Below are 17,367 nucleotides of genomic sequence, written 5' to 3'. Positions count from 1 at the left end.
TTTATACCACACAAGTGATGTTAATGAAAAATGTTTCTTAACCATTTGGATCTTTTATCTTTAAATACCTGTTCAAACCTTTTGACCATTTTTCAATGGAGTTGCCTGCCACTTTTCTACTGGTTTGTAGGAATTTATTATAGATGTGCAATATATGTCTTTTCATGGGGTAGATGCGTAATAAGTATGTTCTATTATATATAGTATATGTAATAGAATAGAATATATAATATTCTATTATATATTTCTTAATTTCAATATGGTCAAATTTATCAGTCTTTCCTTTAGAATTAGGGCTCCTTGGTTTTGTTTTAAAAATACCTCCTCCCTTCCCAAACTGCTAAAATAAAAAACCCTCCCTATCTTGGGGTCACAAAGATAATCTATATTATTTGTTCTCAGCTTTACGGCTTTCCTTTCTCATTTAGGTCCAATGTGGATAACCTGGAGTTTATCCTGTGAATGGTGTGACCCGGGAACTCGCTGCCTCAGAACCATTATTTAAGAGTACTAGCATTCCCCACTGATGTACAGGCCACCTCTACCACACATCAAACACAGATGTTTCCAGTTCTCTAGTCTGTTCCCCTGGCCCACCTGTCTGTCTTCTGCCAACATTACACAGTCTTAATTTTGAAAGCGGTAAAATATTAAGAGCTAAATGTCTCCTAAGATTGTTTTGGCAATCTTTGGCTCTCTGAGTTTTCTTTTTTTCAGGATTTTATTTATTTATTAGAGAGAGAGAGAGAGAGAGAGCGCACGCGCGCACAAGCAGGGGAAGGGGCAGGCAGAGAGAGAAGCAGGCTCCCCACTGAGCAGGGAGCCTGATGCGGGACTCATCCCATCTAACTGAGCCACCCAGGAGCCCGGCTCCGAGTTTTCATACAAATATTGGAATCAGCTTGCCAAATTCCACAAAATATCATGTTGGAATTTTGATTAGCATAGTACTGACTGTACAGATCAGTTTACTGACATCTTTAAATAATGAGTCTTCTAATCTATGAACATGGTATATTTTGCCACTTAGTCTTTGATGTCTCTCAGTGAAATTATGTATTTTTCCCTGCCAGATTTCTGCAGTTGCATTTATTGTTAGATACCTAATTTTTATACTACTTTAAATGTTTTTTTATATTTGCTGATACACAGAGATACGACTGATTTTAATGTTGATTTTGCAACCAGTATTCTTCTAAACTAATTTATATTCATAATTTATCTGTAGCATCTTTTTATTTTCTCTGCAACAGAAATTTCTATGCAGATATATGCAATCATATTATCTGCACATCATGCCAGTGTAGTTTCCCTCTTTCCTAATCTTATACCTTTTACTTACGATTCCTGATTTACTTTATCAGCTAGGATCTCCAGCACAAAACTGAATACAACTGGTCATAATGTGCATTCCTTTTTCTTGATCCCAATGAGAAAACTTTCAGTATTTCACCATTAAATATGGTATCCACTCTAAGTTTTTCAGTAGATAATCCTTACTCAGATTAATGAAGTTCCTTCCCTTCCTGGTTTGCTAATTTTTTAAATCACGAAAGTATACTGAACTTCAACAAACTGATTTTTCTCATCTATTGTCATAATCCTATTTAAGTGGCACAGAACTGGGTTATTTTCTTAGCTATCTGACAACTGTCATTTAACTGGAATATTTAACGTAATTACCTGATGCATTTGCATTTAAACCTACCACCTTGTTCTGTGTTATTTGTCCCACTTGTTCAGTGTTTCCTTCTCTTCCCCTTTTCTGGGATTTACGATGCATGTTTTATTCCACTTTTTCCCTTTCCACGTATTTAGTGGTGAATCTAGGAAATACCGCACGTGAAAAGTATGAATTCAAGTGAATCTCAACAATATACTTTTCATGTTTGCTTTAGATATTCTGATCTTAACACTAAACATACTTGTATCATGGACAGACCATTCAGGGACTGCATGTAGCCCAAAGAGCACGCTGAATGAGCAGAAGCTGCAGGTTGACTAGAGGGGGCTTTGCCATGAAGCCCGGTCAGGACGAATACAGGTCATCACAGCCCTGGATGGAGCTAAATGGCCCATGACAGGTGTGGAGCATCTCCCAGACCCCAAGCCCAAAACAGCAAATGAGCTCTGATTTTAGTTTCAAATTACGACACTCGGGATTACTTATTTATAAACATGCAACACAGAAAGTTTTTATTTACACTAAAGAATTTAGAATGTGATTATACAGTCTACATCGTTTATTTAAAAATTACAATTTGAGGGACGCCTGGGTGGCTCAGTCGTTAAGCGTCTGCCTTCAGCTCAGGTCATGGTTCTATGATCCTGGGCTTGAGCCCCGCATCGGGCTCCCTGCTTGGAGGGAAGTCTGCTTCTCCCTCTCCCACTCTCCCTGCTTATGTTCCCTCTCTCACTGTGTCTCTCTCTGTCAAATAAATAAAATCTTTAAAAATAAATAAATAAATAAATAAATAAAATAAAAATTACAATTTGATCCCTTAAGCAACAAGTTTCAAGAGTATATTTAATACTCTAAGGATTTCACAAAATGGTTTTGCCCCAAACATCCATTAACAGAGGTGCTATGTGGTATAACAAAATGGGAAGGGCACAGGTAAGAGAAAGAATAAATATTATTTCCCAAGATTGTCAAGCATCCCTCAGGTACCTATCAAAGGCTAGAGTCATGTCTGTAGCCAGGGCTGTCCGGTCCAAGCCAGGTTTTCTGTCTTCCAAGGCCCTGTGTACACTGTTGCTTCTGACTAATTCCTGTCTGCACCCCCCCCAACTATCTCAACGTACCCTTGAAGACTCAGCTCAGGCTCCCTTCACTTCCTCCAGAGAGCCATTCTGATCTCCCCAGTAGAGTTCAGGTACATCCTGTGGGCTCTCATAGCTCCCAGATACACCTCTACCGTCCCACTTACTACCCTGGATAATCAATCGCTTCACTCTCCTGGAACGGCTGCAGGCTCCAAGAAAGGGCACGTCTTCTGGCCCAGCACAATGGTGCTCAATAAACCTCCGCAGAAGGAAAGGAAAGGACGCTTGCCCTGCAAGGGGAGAAAGTGTCCTATCCATGCATATCCCCAGGGCTCAGCACAAAGTGGATGCTCAACTACCTACCTGCCCAGTCAAGGAGTCCATCGAACACCTATGTTCTTTCCACTACACCACACTGCCTCCTGGATTGAAAGTCGAGAGACCTGATTTTTACCCTTGTCTTTGTCACTAACCACCGGTGAGAACTTTGGCAAAAGCTCACTCTCTCACTGGCAGTCAGGCTCCACACCTTAAAAATGAAGGCATGAAAGCTTCTGCAGACTCTCAAACTTCACTGTAAAAATGAAGACTGCAGTTGTCTGTCCATGCTTACCTAGCCCATCACCAGGGTTTCTAGGCATTTGCCTGTACTCATTTTTTCCCATCTAATTCAAACATTTGTTTTCAGGCAGACTGACACAGCAGCGAAGAGCTCTGGCACCTGGCCCCCAAGTTCAAATCCCTGCTCCTCTGTTTTGTAGCAGATGATTCTGAGCTAATTCCTTCTCTTCTCTGCACCAGTTTCCTCATGAGGGCAAGAGGGATGAGACTGCCTAGCTCGCAGGATTGCTAAGAGGTTCCCACTAGCCAATCTATGTAAGGTGCTTCCAAGAGCACACCAGGCCTGTGTTGGCTCTCACTACTATTAGGTGCCACGTAGTGGTGGGTAATTTAACTCTCCTACTGGCCATTCTCCAGGTTTCTTAAAAGGATAGCATAAATGCATCCAAGACAACTTCATCTCATCCATTATCCCTTTCTTATCCAACCACATTCTTCCTTTCCCCGGGGTGCTTCAGTCCTCCTCATGAAGCAGGTGTCCACCACAGTGCCTAGTGTGGGGGTCCGGTAACTCAGGAGCCTCAGTGAGCAGTGTTCAGTAAGCCCCCACCCCTGGGCACATGCCTTACCAAGCAGGCAGTAAAATGTCCATTTAACTTGGACCTGGTAGTACCTGGTCCATAAGGGGGGATCCAACTGGGAGTGCACAGTTAGGAAAAGGGGGGAAAGGGGAGACTTAAGGAAAACATGGAACATTCCTAGGTAAGATTTGGCCAGACTGATTCTAAGAACCCCAGAAGGGGAATGGATTGGGGCTGGTGCAGGAGGAGGCTGGAGGGCAGAGAATGACTCTCACGTGAGTCCCATGGGATGGGTAAGAAAGGGGTCTGGACAAGGCAGTTCGAGGCCTGGGACTTGGCAGGAGTTCGGGCAGGCTTGCCCTGATGATGCAAGGCAGAGCAAACGCCAGACAGGGAGTCAGGAAATCTGAGTTCTAATCCTAGACGTACCCTTGCCATTCCCTGCCAATGCCAGGAGTTGCTACATTCCTCCAAGTTTCTGTTTTCTCACCAGTAAAATAGAACCATCTCCTCACAGTACCCCATGGCTCTGGGCCTGTGTATGGGGACCTGCAAGTTTTCTACAAGAGTTTTCAATTAGTGTTTTCATTCAATAACCTAAAAAAACAAACAAACAAACCTAAGGTAAACCTTTTCCAAGTTGCCTTATAAACAGTGTGGACACACGCTTTCAGTTCCTACAACTTCAGTACCAGCATTTGTATTTGTTAACAACTACTTTGACACCAAACTATACTACTTTCACTGTCTTGGCCTAATAACGATAGAACGGAAGTACACTTAATTTGTGAAGGAGTGAAGAATGTGCTAGATCTAAATGAAGGCCAATTGTATCCCAGGAAAAGTTTCGGATCTGCAAAGAGGAAAATTTAGACTGGCAAATCAAGGAACCACATAGAAGAAGGTAAAGGAGTATCCCAAGCATTGTCAGACAAGCCTCACAGCCGCCCAGAGCAGTGCTTTCGTTTCAGCCAAATAAAGCCTGGTGATGAATATTTCAACTAGAATTGAACTGATTTTCTTTTGTGCTTAACCTGTAAACTGTTGTTGTTTTACTGCCCATATGTGCAATAAGCAAGAGAAATTTACGCTAGCTTAGCGTTTGTATGTACGGAATATATTTTAAGTCACAGTGCTGGAACAGCTTTTCCTTTAAGAAGAATGGGTGCGTTGTTCAAGTTTGAGAAACAAGTGCTAGAGGCTGTCCCTTCAAGCTCCAACATGCACTTCAGCACTCTGGTCTCAACCCTTATGGCATGTCTGGATAGCTCAGCAGTTCTTTCCCTTCTTGCCCCACTGTCCTTAGGACAAAATCTCAGATCTCTAACATGCCCTGGATGCCCCTTGGGATCTGTTCCAGACGCCTGCCTTCCCTGTCCAGATGTCTCTGGATTCCTGCCTTCCCTGCCCTCTGTCTGCCCCACCACTGCTGCTTGCTGCCCCTCACTTAGCGAACTCCTTCTAGGCCTTCAGGTCTCTGTGAAATCACTCCCACCGGACAAGAGCAGGCTCCTTGTTACAGCCATCTGTCACTTCCTATACTGTCCCTCACAGGAATGTCAGTCGATTATTATTAAATTTTGCCTATCTGGCTCCAAGAAGCCAAGGGGCCAGGACTCCTCTGTCCTCTACTGAACATACTGTGCCTAGCACATAGTAGGGACCCACATGGTAGGAGAGTGGGCCTCATCCAATACACTCAAACCTCTTAAATACCCACACATAACCCGCTGTCCTCACAAATCCCAGGACAGAGGGCCAGCGGGGAAAGTATTACCTGGGGACCAAAGAAGTTTCTCTCAAAGTCCATGACCAGAGTAGGGGCCCAACAAGGTTCCAGATGAACTCTATATAGGACCTGCTCTGTGACTGTGGACAAGTTACTTAACCTGAGACCCAGTGTCGCTGTCTGTAAAATGGGGAAAATAGTACCTACCTGTGGCAAGCTGAATAAAGATGTCCATATCTTAGAACTTAGAAGCTGTAAATGTATTATTTATATGACAAAGAGGACTTTATAGATGTGATTAAATTATGGGTTTTAAGATGGATGATTATCCTGCATTGTCTCGATGCGCTCAATGTAATCAAAGGGTCCTTATAAGAAAGAGGAAGTTAGTAGAGTCAGAGAAGGCAATGTGATAACAGAAGCAGAAGTTGGAATGATGTACTTTAAAGATGGAGGAAGGGGCCTCTAAAAGCTGGACAAGGCAAGGAAATAAATTCTCTCCTAGTCTCCAAAAGGCACGTTGCCCTGCCAACACCTTTATTTTAGGACTTCTGACCTCCAGAACTGTGAGAAAATACATGTGTGCTGTGTTAAATTGCCATGTTTGTGGCAATTTATTACAACAGCGATAGGAAACTAATACACAACCTCACAGGGGTTTTGTGAGGATTAAATTTATTGACGTGTAAACACGCCAAGATCCCCTGGCACACAGCAAGTGCTCCAAAAGCGTTGGCTGGTATGATTTACACTTTTTGTCGAATTCCTCACATGGTTGCCAAAGTGATCTTTCTAAGCACTCATCTCACCACAAAGTCCCTATTTAAAAGCTTTCAGAGCTCCCCACGGCACACGACAGCTGCCCCTTCAGCCCCTTCTCACCTCTCCGGCCCTCCCACACTGCTCCGCGCCCAGTCAGCCAGCACGACAACTTGTTTATTTACTGTCTGACTTCCCTTGCTACGCTGTGAGCGCCACAGGGTGAGGGCTCTGTCTTACCTTTGCGGCCTCAGCGCCCCTCACGGGTTCCAGAACAGAACACAACACAAGTCCTTGATACACAGCTTTCTAACACGCTGAATGAGTTCCATCCTGCATCAGGCTGAGCACACTTGGCTTGCATTCTCCTCAGATCTTTCCGGACTAGACTCCCTACCTCCACATTGCCCTGGGTGCTTATCAATCTGACTGCATCATCCCTCTGTGTAAAACCCTCCTACTGCTCCCTACCATCTTTAAGATAAAGACCAAGCCTCAAGCCTCATGGCTTCTTCTGCATTCCCAACCTTATTTTAACTCTTCTGAAATTCTCTTAGTGCCTAGAAAGTCAGGCCTCCCAGCTTCTGGACCCTTATGTATGCTGCTGCCTCTGGCCGAAATACCCTCCCTCGCTCTCTTCACCTGGCTGACACCTCCTCATCCCTCGGGTCTCTGCTTGAAGCTCCTTGAAGGTATGAATTGCTGTTTATCTCATGCCTTGCAGTCCCCCTGGGACCGAGCAGTACAAGGCATCTGCTGAAGGAACAGGAAGTTGTCACTAGACCCTATGTGCTTCCTGGCACTTGACTCACTAATCTTGAATCCTGGATTAGCCCGGACCTAGGGGTTCTGCCTTAGTGCTCCTGGCCTTGACTCCTGCCCATCTTCCTGATCTGTACCTGTGACAGCCCCATGGTGATGAGTCATGACCTGATCCATGGTGCCCCCCCCTACCTCGACCCCAGCCCCCAGAATGCACTTACTTTAGCTGTCCCACATCAGGACCTGGCACTTCTGCCAGTGGGAATGGGGAAAAGCATTGTTGTGGACCACTGTTAAACAAATAAGGCAACAGGAGTTATAGGGTTATCCCCTTGGTAAGCTACTGCAGTATTCAAACATGCATACTGAAGACATTCCCCTTCACCTGAACTCTGCCTAAATGTGTATAAAATTCTAACCAACTTTCAGTATTTCTTAAGAAAGGTCTTAAAACAAACAAAACAAAAACAGTGTCTGGAGACCAGGCATTAGGGGTTCTCACAGTGCCTCCTTTTCAATACACTCAGCTTCCTACCAGTGGGTCTGACCCATGTGTTAGTAGGTGAGGAAATAAATTAGTGTTTCACACCCTCTGCAAATTTTAAATAAAACCATAAATAAAAAAAAAATAACAGAAAATGCCGGAGTACAACAGACATTTTCACAGAACTTTTGTTTCAAGTGATACAATACATAAGGGTGTTCCGGATCACAACGGAAAAAATAGGGACTAAGGTCAAAACATGAGCTTACTATGGGCTAAGGTCAAAAATTCTGAGAACTCCTAAGTTGGCTAATCCTTATTTTCTGATCACTTTTCCTTCTTATAACCAAAGTATTCTCCGTGTATTTTCCATTCACTTTATTTACAGCCACAGGAACTCTAGGCATTGGGGTGCTGAGATCCAGAATAAACCAGCCAGCCAATGCCAAAAGCCTCTCCACTCCTACCCAACACATAGGGCCAGCTCGGGGAAATATGTGACCCCTTTTGGGAGACTTTAAGGCCAGGTCTTGGACTCCCACACCCAAACTTGAGTGTGCCAAGCTCCAAGATTCTTGGGCGTTACCCACACCTGTCCTTCTCAAACGGGCCCGTGCCACACCCTGCTGGCAAAGAGGGTGCCCTGGCCTCAGCCCTTCAGAAGTGGGTGGGGCCGTCTTGGGAGCATCGTGTAACCTCAGTTCCCACACTTCTGTTTACAATCCCTCTTCACCCATCCCAGGCCCCCTGGGCCGACCCCTCTGTAGGTTAGCCGAGTCAGAGCGCTGGGGGTCCTGGCCGCAGGACCAGGCGGGGGCCTGGGCACACAGCTCTGGCAGGCTGCAGTGGCGGGAGCCGCGAGGGGCCAGGGGTGCTGAGTTACAGTCCGGACCCGGCCGCCACGTGCGCGCTCGGCCACCTCCCGCACGCTGCCGCTCTTACCCGAAAGTCGTGGGCAGTGTCTTTCACTGGCTGCACGCGGTGCCCCTGGTGCCGGGGGTCGGCCTGGCACGAGCAGCACAGCAGCTCCTTATCGTCGAGGCAGAAGAGGCTGAACTGGCCGCGGTGCGGGCGGCAGAGGCGCGGGGAGCGGTGGCCCGCCCAGCGCGCGCCCTCGGCTTCCTCACGCAGCAGCTTCTCCACCAGGTTGTTGAGGGTGTGGTTGGTGCGCAGGTCTGCGAGGGCCGCGCGGTCCTTGCACACTGGGCAGGTGGGCGCCACCTGCACCTCCCAGCAGCGGGTCACGCACCCGCGGCAGAAGTTGTGGCCGCAGCGCAGAGTCACGGCGTCGCGGAAGGGGTCGTAGCAGACGGCACAGAGCAGCTCCTCCTTGAAAGAGCGGGAAGGCCCGGGGGACGCGGCGGGACCCAGCTCCATCGCCCCGGCCGCCGGATCCCAAACCTGCAACTTTCGCTCCCGCCCCTCCCACCCGCCTGGAGGCTCCGGGACCCCGCGGTGAGCGGCGCCCGGCCCCTTCCGTTCGGGAGCGCTGAGCGACAGCAGCGCCGCCCAATCGCGAGGGGCGCGCTCTGGCGGCTCCGCCCCAGTTCCGATTGGCGCAGGAAACCCCGGAAGAGCGGGGAGGACCTTGCCCTCTGCGGTCCCCGCCGGTCCTCACTGGTCCTCGCCGGTCCTCTGCGGTCTGGTCCGGTTTAGGGAGAAGGAAACTCCCCAGTTGTGCTGGTGGGCTTCCGTGTCCCGGGAAACCTATTTCCGATTTGAAATGCGAAAGGAAGTTCAGGAGCCTCTTGCTCAGCCACTCCCTGGAAATTTCTGGTCCGTGAGGCTGGAAAAGAGCGAGCGCTCCACTTCCTGGTTCCGAAGTAGGGGCAAAGATCTGCCCCCCCCACCCTTGCTTTCGTTGTTCACTTAGTTTGGCCAGTCTTAATCCTGTGCCCTGGAGGAAAGAGGAAACAGGTGAGAGAAGCGGGTAGTGGGAAGACCTCTAAAAAGACCCGTCTGTCCCGTGGTTGCATAATTGGGAGGGTCACAATTTTTCAAACTCTATTTTCTAATGAGTAGAATGGTGATCGTATCCCTTGTCTACGTGAGATGTGAGGATTAAAATTAAATAAATATGGAAAGTACTCATTACATCAGGCAGGCCCCCGTTAAAACAGAAAGAGTAAGGATTGCTTTGAAGTGAGCTATGGGAAGTAGAATCCAGGCTGAATTCCTACCTGCTATAGCAGGCCTGACTCTCTTCCCAACTCCCCATTCCTGCCTCAGTTTGATCACTTTACAGCCTTCAGATGTAGGATTCCATTCCCCTGACACACGTCCATTTTCCCGGCTTCTGTTGGAAGACAGTTCTCCATGTGTCATTTTTCTGTATTTGAGCAGAGGCACTGACTGCCTTTTTTGGCATATCTTTTCAAGAATGTATCTGTGGTGAATAGCCTTGGACAACAAATAATGTCTCCCTCCAGGCAAAGATCTGGCCGACTTAATCTCCGTTATGAGAAATTGTTTCCCTGAGCTTCTAATTGCTCTTCTATAAGGCAGCCTGCCATGGCCCTCATCACAGAGGATTCTGGGAATCAGGGCTCAGAAAAGTGGCCCAAATGATAATTCTCGGACTATTGTTACCAACATTAGTAATAAGCTGCTCTTTGTCTCTGGGATCCAGGACTCTCACCTACCAGCATTCTTGAACCTGTTACAGGCTAACTTGTTAATTTGCAAAGAGCCCAAAATCTCAGTCGTTTTATAGTTCTTGACAGTTGTCTTCCAAACTTTTCCTCAGAGTAGCCTGTTTTCCACAATGCCAAGGGGATGAACACCACCAATTACTGCCTTCTGCAGTGTTTCTTATGCATGGTTCATGGTCCTCCTGCATTACCTGGGGAGCTTTCTAAAAGCAGATTCCTGGGCCCACTTTGATCTACTTGCCTCTCTGAGAGAAAGGCCCAGGTATTTGCATTTTCACGGACTCTCCAGGGATTCCCAGGCACACTAAATCTTGAGGCCCACTGTTCTAGATCAGATCTGGAGTTAACAGTTACTGACTCAAAAGTTAACCTGAGGCAGTCTCTGAAAAGGCCACAAGATGGGGCTAATAACCCTACACTCCAGGCACCTCCCTGAAAATCTGGTTTTCTAGTTTCCTTTTCTCTCCCTATGTTCTCTTATCTGTGTGTCCCAGTGCTCTGTCAGGCTATCTGTTTTGCTATCTGTGTATTTCATGCTGTTCTTACAGGCTTTTCCCTGTTTGTTTTGTCATTGTTTTTCTCAGACTCTGAGTGGGGCCACAAATCAAAACGGGGGTGAAGAATAGAAATTAAATAGATCTTATTTTCTTTAAGCAGAATACAGAAGTTAGCGTTCAACCAATAAAGTTCTCCAGGTTTGGGCGCCTGGGTGGCTCAGTTGGTTAAGCAACTGCCTTCGGCTCAGGTCATGATCCTGGAGTCCCGGGACCGAGTCCCGCATCGGGCTCCCTGCTCAGTGGGGAGTCTGCTTCTCCCTCTGACCCTCTTCCCTCTCGTGCTCTCTCTCTCTCTCTCATTCTCTCTCTCTCAAATAAATAAATAAAATCTTTAAAAAAAAAAAAAAAGTTCTCCAGGTTTTCGGGAAATCCAGAAAGGACTTGGTTCTATTCCAAGGCCCACCACTAGCCAGAGGCATGACCCAGGGCACTTTTCTGACTTCCTTTTCCTCAGCCATAAAAGGAAAGATCCAACTAAATGCTCCAAGTTCTCAGCAGCAGCTCAGACACTCCGAACTTTCTTATGCTTTGCGTAATTTCAGTAAAGAGGGTGACTAATACTTACCCAGAGACCAGAAAAGAGAAATCTTGGTGACTATAAACAATTTGTCACCAACTTCTGTATCTACTTTCAACAGAAAGAACTTTTCCAGAGGACCTTGAAGTTCAGGCTCTCTGTTACACCACCTGAACTAATGTGAAAGTCTACTGGCAGTTCTTGCTGTCTCTCACGTGCCCCATCCCAGACCCCAGGCATTCTTGCCAAGCACTGCCACTTTCCAAATCTCTGCTATACCCAGGAAGGTGTATGTAAGGGATGACGACTATTTTTCAAATGTTGTGGTAGAGAAAAAAATTCCTAGGTGCAGAAAGATGGGTGAATTTTTTTTTCTTTTCTTTTTAGATCAATAAACTAGAAAGTGACTCCTGCAAATAAAAGGCAGAGATTAGATTAACAAGATTAGATTTTAAAAAGAAAAGACCTAACTGTATGCTGCCTAAAGGAACCCAGTTTAAATATAAGCATACAAATAAATAAAAAGGATAGAAAAAGATATGCTAACAGGAGTCAAAGCTGGGGTAGTTCTGTTAATATATGAAAAGCAGATTTCATATCAAAGACTGATACAGGGATAATATTCTATAGGATGGCTGCTGAGTCCCAACAGTTGCAGAGCTGGCAGTTGCAAGAGCAACTTCCAGAAATAGGTAACCAGAGATGCAAACATGATTGAGCTTATTCAACAGAAATACCATGGAAGTCTTTAAAGAGATCACTATAGTCCGATGCTTGATGTGGGACATAGAGATGACTGGGGCCTTCTCTGAAGCCTGAACCATGGGGAAAAAAGGAGGGTAGGGGCTCTGATTTAGTTTGAACAATGCGGGGAGAACTTCTGTAAGAAGTAGTGTTAATGTAACTGGTTATGGATAAACCTAGGGTAGTAAATTGCCTGCCTCTGGGTCAGATTTGGTTGAAGACTTCTTTTATTTGATCCACATGTTTTTTTCCCCCTCTGTATAATACATAATTTATGATCTTCTAAACTTCAACTTTTATTTTTTGTTTTTGTTTTTGTTTCAAGTTTTTATTTAAATTCCCGTTAACATAGAGTGTAATATTATTTTTAGGGGTAGAATTTAGTGATTCATCACTTACATATAACACCCAGTGCTCATCACAAGTGCCCTTCTTAATGCCCATCACCCATTTACCTCATCCCCCTCCACCTCTCCTCCAGCAACCCTCAGTTTGTTCTTTCTGGTTAAGAAAGTTGTTCTGTGGCTGCTTGCCTCATTTTTGTCCCCCCATGTTCACTTGTTTTGTTTCTTAAATTCCACATATGAGGGAAATCATATGGTATATGGTATTTGTCTTTTTCTGATTGATTTATTTCACTTAGCATGATACACTCTAGCTCCATCCATGTCATTGCAAATGGCAAGCTTTTGTTCTTTTTTATGGCTGAGTAATATTCCATTATATATATTTATATATATATATATAAAATATATATTTTATACATAATATATCCCACAACTTCTTTATCCATTCATCAGTCAATGGACATTTGGTAAGCCTCAACCTTTAAAATGCAACTCAAAATGATTAAACAGTAAGCAGATGGATTATCTCATATCACCAAAAGTCTAGAGGCAAGAAGGCTATGTCCAACCCAAAGACACTGAGACCCCAGATTCTTTCCATCTTGCAGGTCTGCCTATGGCTTCCTTTTGGTTGGAAAATTACTGCAACAGCTCCAGGCATCTTACCCTGATATCAGCCAATGTCCATAAATGGAATAGGGCCATTTCCCTCTACTATGTCTCATTTTCAGAGCTAAGAAACCTTTTCTAAAACCCTCCACAAGACTTCTCCTCACACCTTATTGGTCAGAACGGGATCACACACTCACCTCTAAATGCATCACTGGCAAGAGGAATAAGACCACTATGATTGACTTGAACCTGTCGGGATTTACCTGAGTCCTGGAAGTAGAGAGATGGTCACTGAGATACATTTGGGACTTGACTATTTATTAAGAAAGAGAGGGAAATTGCCATTCGGTAGGCAACTATAGGTTTAGGATGGTTGCCAACATTTGCAAATTAGGAGATTTTACATAAAAAGTCAAGATTTCTATTTTTTTATTTAAAAAAATTGTGCTATATAAACATAAAATTCATCCTAAGCATTTCTAAGTGTACAGTTCAGTAATGTTAAGTATATTCCCATTGTTGTGCGACCAATATCCAGAATTTTCCATCTTGCAAAACTGAAACTCTTTACCTATTAAATCTTTTTCCCTCCTTCCCCCAACTCCTGGCAATCACCAGTCTACTTTCTGTCTCTATGAATTTGATTATTCTAGGTACCTCATATAAGTGGAATCATACAGTATTTGTCTTTTTGTGCTGGGTTATTTCACTTAGTATAATGTCCTCAAAGTTCATCCATGTTGTAGCCTGTGTTAGAGTTTCCTTCCTCCTTTAAAGCTGAATAATATTCCATTGTATGGGTGGAACACATTTGTGTTTATCCACTCATTCATCGATGGACACTTGGGTTGCTCCCACCTTTGGCTCTTGTGAATAATGCTGCTATGAACATGGGTGCATAAACATCTCTTCGAGGCTCTGCTTTCAATTCATTTGGATATATGCCCAGAAGTGGACTCTGGATCATAATGGTAATTCTACTTTTACTTTTTTTGAAGAACTGCCATACTGTCTTACACAGTAGCTGCACCATTTTATGTCCCTACCAATAGTGCACACGGGGTCCAATTTCTTCACATCCTGGCCTCCACTTGTTCTTCTTTTCTTTTTTTTTTTCTTTTCATTGTAGACATCCTATTGGGTGTGATGTGATATCTCCTTGTGGTTTTTATTTACATTTCCCTAATCATTAGTGGTCTTGAACATCTTTCTATATGCTTGTTGGCCATTTGGATATCATCTTTGGAGAAATGTTGATTTAAGTCCTTTGCAGATTTTTAAATGAGGTAATTTTCTATTGTTGAGTTGTATGAGTTCTTTCTATCTTCTGGATATTAACTGCTTATCAGATATATAACTCGCAAATATTTTCTCCCCTTCTGTAGGTTGCCTTTTCACTTTGTCGATTTCGATGCATAGAAATTATTTATTTTGATGTAGTCCAATTGATCTGTAGCTATTTTTGTTGCCTTTTGATGACATATCCAAGAAACAATCGTCAAATCCAATGTCATGAAGCTTTTCCCTATTTTTTTCCTAAGGTTTTATAGTTTTAGATCTTACGAGTAGGTTTTCAATCTATTTTGAATTAATTTTTTAAAGATTTATTTATTTGAGAAAGAGTGCATGAGTGAGGGGAGGGGCAGAGGGAGAGAGAGAGAGGGCAGGCACCCTCTGAGTGGAGAGCCCAATGCTCCCAGGACCCCAGGATCATGACCTGAGCCAAAACCAAGAGTTGCACCCTTAACCGACTGAGTCACCAAGGAGCCCCTCCATTTTGAATGAATTTTTACATATGGTGTAAGGGACGGATCCAATTTCACTCTTTTGCATGTGAATAGCCAGTTTTCCTGACACCATTTGTTGAAGAGACTGTCCTTTCCTGCACTGAATAGCCTTGGCACCGTTGTTCAAGATCATTCAACCACGTACACAAGAGTGTATTTTGGGGCTCTCTCTTCTATTCCGTTGGTCTATATGTCTTTCTGTCAGTACCACATTTTTTCATTACTGTAGCTTTGTAGTAAGTTTTGAAATCTAGAAGTGTGAGACCTCCAACTCTGTTCTTTATAAAGATTATTTGGCCATCAGGGTCCCTTAAGATTCCATACAAATTTTAGGATGGATTTTTTTTTTTTTTTTTGCATTAAATGTTTTGCCAGTCTGCCTGTAGCCGCCTGATCTCAATGCCGCTTGATGCTTCCTAGTGTGGGCTAGGCACAGAGAGCCAGCCGCATTTGTTAGAATTGCCGATGTCAGTAATGGCAAGACAAGGTTCATATGGCCATGCTCTTGCTTCAGAACTTATCCATAGGCTGTGGGGACCCGGCGAGCTCCCTCACAGGTGGGAGTGAAGGATTAAAAGCCAAGAAGGCCAAAGTCACAGAAGTCATGGAGCTGGCCTGAACTGGGCAGGGCAGCAGGCAGGCTCCATTTCCACACGGGCACTCTGCGTGAGTGCCCTGCAGCCCACTGCCCTGCAGCCATCCTGGGGAGCTACGCAAGGCCAGACAGCGGTGCCTGGAGCTGTGGAAATTGCCCGCCCTCTGTGGCCCTGAGACTCTGCCTATTGTCTTTAAAAGGAAAATAAAAACATTCTTCTGACTTCTCCATCTGCCCTCCCTCTTGGGTCCCCAAATTAATTTCTCAATGAATTTAATATGGTTTTATTTTTCCCAAAGAGATTCACTTTGGATTACGTCCAGGAATCCTTTTTTTTTCCCTCCATGGAAAGCTTTCATTTATTTTAACTTTTTCACTGTGAACATTTTCAAACACAATGTGAGAGAGAACAGTATAATTAACCCCCACCTACCCATCATTCAGCTTACATCAGTATTCAAATTTGCTATTTTTGTCTCACTTCTCCCCTCCACATTTGGGGGGATGGGTATGGTGGAGTATTTTAGGTAAATCCTCCCCCATCTTTTTTATAGTAGGCTCCACACCCAGCCTGGAGCCCAACACAGGGCTCAATACCACGATCCTGAGATCATGACCTGAGCTGAAATCGAGTCAGATGCTCAACCGACTGAGCCATCCATTCGCCCCAGTGATGGAGTATTTTAAAGTAACCATTATTTTTATTTCAGGAACACATTTTTAAAAGTTGCAACAGGATATAATACCTTCCATTTATTGCCAGCTATGAGCCATGGCGCCAGCAGGAACATTTACATGTGTTATTTCTAGTCCTTCTGACAACCCTGTAGTAAGTTAGTCCCATTTTATAGATGAGGAAATTGAGGTTCTGCCTTAATTTAGAGACAAAAGAAAATAGGCTGAGCGATAGTACATTAGAAGTACATTTGAAGCTATGGTGACAGAAAAGCCCCAAATGCAGCAACATGAAAAATTTAAATTTCTCATGTAAAAGTTCAAGTTGGCCCAGACCATGTCTAGGGCTAGCATTGTCGCTTGATGGCACTAGGGACCCAGACTTCATTTCTCAACACCACAGATCAGGATGGTGGCTCCGGGTTCCATCATTCGGTGCAGGTGGAAAATGAAATGGTAGAGGCTTGCCCCTTTCCTTGACGGCATGATCCTGAAGCTGCATACATAACTACCACTCACCAACCATTGCCCAGAACTTAATCACTGGCCATACCTCCAAAGGAGACTGGGATGTGCAGTCTTATTTGGGGCAGCCTAGGACCAACTAAAAATCAGGGATTCTATTATAAGGGAAGAAAGGAGGACAACCAGCTGTGCCTTCATGAATGGAATAGAGTCCTTTTGAAGTCAAGGTCATGGTTTTGAGGTTTGGGGTTTTTTTTTGTTGTTTTGGGGGGGACTTGGCCTCAACTGTGGTCCATTTAGCAAACCCGGTGGTGCCTGGTTTAATTAGAGGTAGATGTCCTTTGGTGATGAAGGATTTCAGTTATTTAATCCTTGTGCCCATGACTTTTTTCTTTTTTCTTTTTTTTTTTTTTTGCTCAGAACACTTATAACCATACTATTCTTTTAAAATGAAATGTATTCTGATTTTTTTTTTTTTTAAAGTAGGCTCCATGCCCAGCACGGAGCCCAATGTGGGGCTTGAACTCACAACCCTGAGATCATGACCTGAGCTGAGATCAAGAGTCAGACGCTTAACCAACTGAGCCACACAGGCACCCCAAAATGAAATGTATTCTAATAACAAATTTACATTACGTGATTTCATTCCATTATCCATAATAGAGAGACTCCGATGACGTATCATTACATGTCAATAATGGGTTTATATTCAGCCCTGCTCTTTCCCACCTGGGTGGCTGTGGACAAATTATTTACCTTTTCCAAGCCTCCTTTC

General features: G+C 44.4%; 1 protein-coding gene across 1 annotated transcript in view; it reads right to left on the bottom strand.

The window, feature by feature from the left end:
* The window catches only part of TRIM35 (tripartite motif containing 35), a 31,724-nt gene that overhangs the window by 12,598 nt on the left and 1,759 nt on the right, over positions 1-17,367 (bottom strand). The window contains exon 2 of the mRNA XM_025873795.2: positions 8,585-9,539. Coding sequence (XP_025729580.1) covers positions 8,585-9,019 — 435 coding nt within the window. The 5' untranslated portion in view covers positions 9,020-9,539. The remainder of the gene's footprint in view (positions 1-8,584; positions 9,540-17,367) is intronic.

This window comes from Callorhinus ursinus, unplaced genomic scaffold, assembly GCF_003265705.2.
Source record: "Callorhinus ursinus isolate GAN/ISIS: 27379988/994484 unplaced genomic scaffold, GSC_fseal_2.0 scaffold4, whole genome shotgun sequence".
Classification (NCBI taxonomy): domain Eukaryota; kingdom Metazoa; phylum Chordata; class Mammalia; order Carnivora; family Otariidae; genus Callorhinus; species Callorhinus ursinus.
Note: the sequence above shows the minus strand (reverse complement) of the source record. Positions and strands in the feature narration are given on the sequence as shown.